A 2,384-nucleotide genomic window follows, 5' to 3' on the forward strand; every position below is an offset into this window, starting at 1 on the left:
CAGAAGTTGATACGGAGACAATGGAGATAACAGAGACACCATTTGAAGAGACAATGGTTCAGGAAGACCTCCAAAGTCCATTTCCTCATAGCTTCCATCGTCCATCCCTCGACAGATCTTTTGCTCTCCCTCAGATTTTGCAGTCTGTGGAGGAACCAGAAGTTGATACGGAGACAATGGAGATAACAGAGACACCATTTGAAGAGACAATGGTTCAGGAAGACCTCCAAAGTCCATTTCCTCATAGCTTCCATCGTCCATCCCTCGACAGATCTTTTGCTCTTCCTCAGATTTCACAGTCTGTAGAGGAGACAAAAGTTTGTGCTATGTCAGCGGAAGAACGTCAGAGTCTGTCTTCTGTCCACACCCGTCCTTCCTCGTCTGTGAAACTGCCCAAAATTCAGACTCAAGTAAAGCCTTCACTTCAGAAGTCTGAGAAACCCGAGACTCGCAAATATGATTCTGCAGTCTCGGGCAGCATTGAGGAGCAGTACATGAAGAACAGCGAGGAGGATGGAGACAAACTGCTTCATGCAAGCATGAAAGACCCATCGTTCATAATTGACATCAAAGCTCAAGAAAACAACCTCCAGCAGCTGGATCGAGCTTTTCAAAATAACAACATTTCCTCTGAAATGTACAACCTGTGCAGAGGAACCGTCAATCAGACACTTAATAGTGTTGAGCTGCGTCTTGGATGTCTTTTACGGAGATACATCAAACATGTCCAAATGAAGCAATTAAGGTAAGAAAAACTTCCTTTGGCTAATGGTTTATTTGATTATATGTTTTGTGGTAAATCATTTTATAATGTGGCATAAAAAAATTCTCATTTTGGCTCATTGCATTTTTTCTCTGTTATATAGGAAGACGCTCGATGGAAATTTCAAGGCAACCAGAAATTTAAGGGATGGACTGGAGTTCAAAAAAGTCCATTCTCAGCTCTGCAAGTTTGACCGTTTCCAACGGAGTGTAAACAAAATCTGGGATGCCAAGCAAGCCTCCACCGATGAGACACGAGGACTCTGCATCGCACGGACGGTCCATTTATACCATCAGGTCAGTATGAATTAGACAAAATGGCATTATAGCATTGATACTGAGTATAACACTAGTTTTTCATGTTCTAATAATGTAAACAACATTAATTATATGGCAGATGTAAATAATAATATATAACATGTTTTTGTCCTGCCTACAGGTGAATGCAGTTCATGGCCTACATCTGACAGGCATATCATTTGTGCAAAGGCATGTATCACTGCCTCTGCTCACTGTGACACCCGTGCGGTTCAGCTCCAATCTGTGTCCATCTCCTCCTCGGGGACCGCGAACTTCACCCAGCAGAGCCAGTCCAGCACGTCATCCTCAAATCCACCCTAAACCTCTGCACCACAGGACCAAGAACACACCAGGCAGTTTCCTGAAGATCAGTCACATTCAATAATGATGGCCAGTGTCAACATAATGGCTCATATCTGAACCCAATAACAGATTATTGAAATGTCACAAAGGTAAAACAAAAGCGAGGACGCATCAGGACCAGACTCTGGAAAAACAGAAGCACCGGCCTGTAGACATAGGACGATGGGTTCATTTACATTTGTTACACTGCACTGCTCAGTCAGCAGTTATTGACATCTAAATGTAGCCATTGATTGGTTAACCCATATTAGTGATTTCAAGCTTTGCCAGAGTCAAATAGCCTATGTTATATTAAGGAAGAGCTATGTCTTAATCAGTGTATATTTTTGTTTAAGCTTATATTGTAATAAATATATGAATAAACATATGTATAATAAAAATGATAAATAATAAAGATATGAATCTCTCTTTATTGTTGGGCACTTAAGTATTTTGATCAATTGATCGAAGCACACCACTGAGTAGATTTGATTTTATCTGGGAAAATGGACATTTAACTGATTAAATGTGAACTGGTTATTTATTTTAACTGAAGAAAGCATAATTTAAATGAATAATGAAAGATGAGTACCTTTTTATTTGTTTAAATTTAATTTAATTGCTGCTTTAATAAAGGGCGCATGCGAGTTAGGCATGATTGTGTCATGATATTTATTATGGCATGTGAGTTAAGCATGAAGACAAGAAGGGCAAATAATTTGCACTGATTAATAAAAAATAAAAAAAATAAACCAATGTGAAAACTTCATATCGTAAGAGATCTCTGCTGGTCTCAGGTGAGGGTGGCGCTAAGTGGTCATTGCCCGCAACCGAGGTTTAAAAATGTCCATTTCTAAGCATTTATTCAATGAAAGGTAATATATTAAACAAATTGTGATAACATAATATTAATTTCATAAAGGCTGTAGTACTGTGGGAAACATAAAGTAAATAGAAAAGCTGAAGTTTTGAAATATTTC

General features: G+C 38.8%; 1 protein-coding gene across 1 annotated transcript; it reads left to right on the forward strand.

Annotated features, from left to right (window-relative positions):
* LOC132156290 (uncharacterized) lies at positions 1 to 1,821 on the forward strand. The gene is made up of 3 exons (XM_059565230.1): positions 1 to 745; positions 867 to 1,059; positions 1,202 to 1,821. Exons 1-3 carry the CDS (start codon positions 21 to 23, stop codon positions 1,445 to 1,447), a joined length of 1,164 nt encoding a protein of 387 aa, XP_059421213.1. The 5' UTR covers positions 1 to 20; the 3' UTR covers positions 1,448 to 1,821.
* The last annotated feature ends 563 nt before the right edge of the window (positions 1,822 to 2,384 follow it).

This window comes from Carassius carassius, chromosome 13, assembly GCF_963082965.1.
Source record: "Carassius carassius chromosome 13, fCarCar2.1, whole genome shotgun sequence".
In the NCBI taxonomy this organism is placed as follows: Eukaryota; Metazoa; Chordata; class Actinopteri; order Cypriniformes; family Cyprinidae; genus Carassius; species Carassius carassius.

Bases quoted from the DNA above. Each gene is read 5' to 3' on its own strand.
- LOC132156290 (XM_059565230.1), top strand. From the start codon at position 21: ATGGAGATAACAGAGACACCATTTGAAGAGACAATGGTTCAGGAAGAC. The intron at 746-866 runs GTAAGAAAAACT...TCTGTTATATAG, and splicing joins GTCCAAATGAAGCAATTAAG to GAAGACGCTCGATGGAAATT. The intron at 1,060-1,201 runs GTCAGTATGAAT...TCCTGCCTACAG, and splicing joins CGGTCCATTTATACCATCAG to GTGAATGCAGTTCATGGCCT.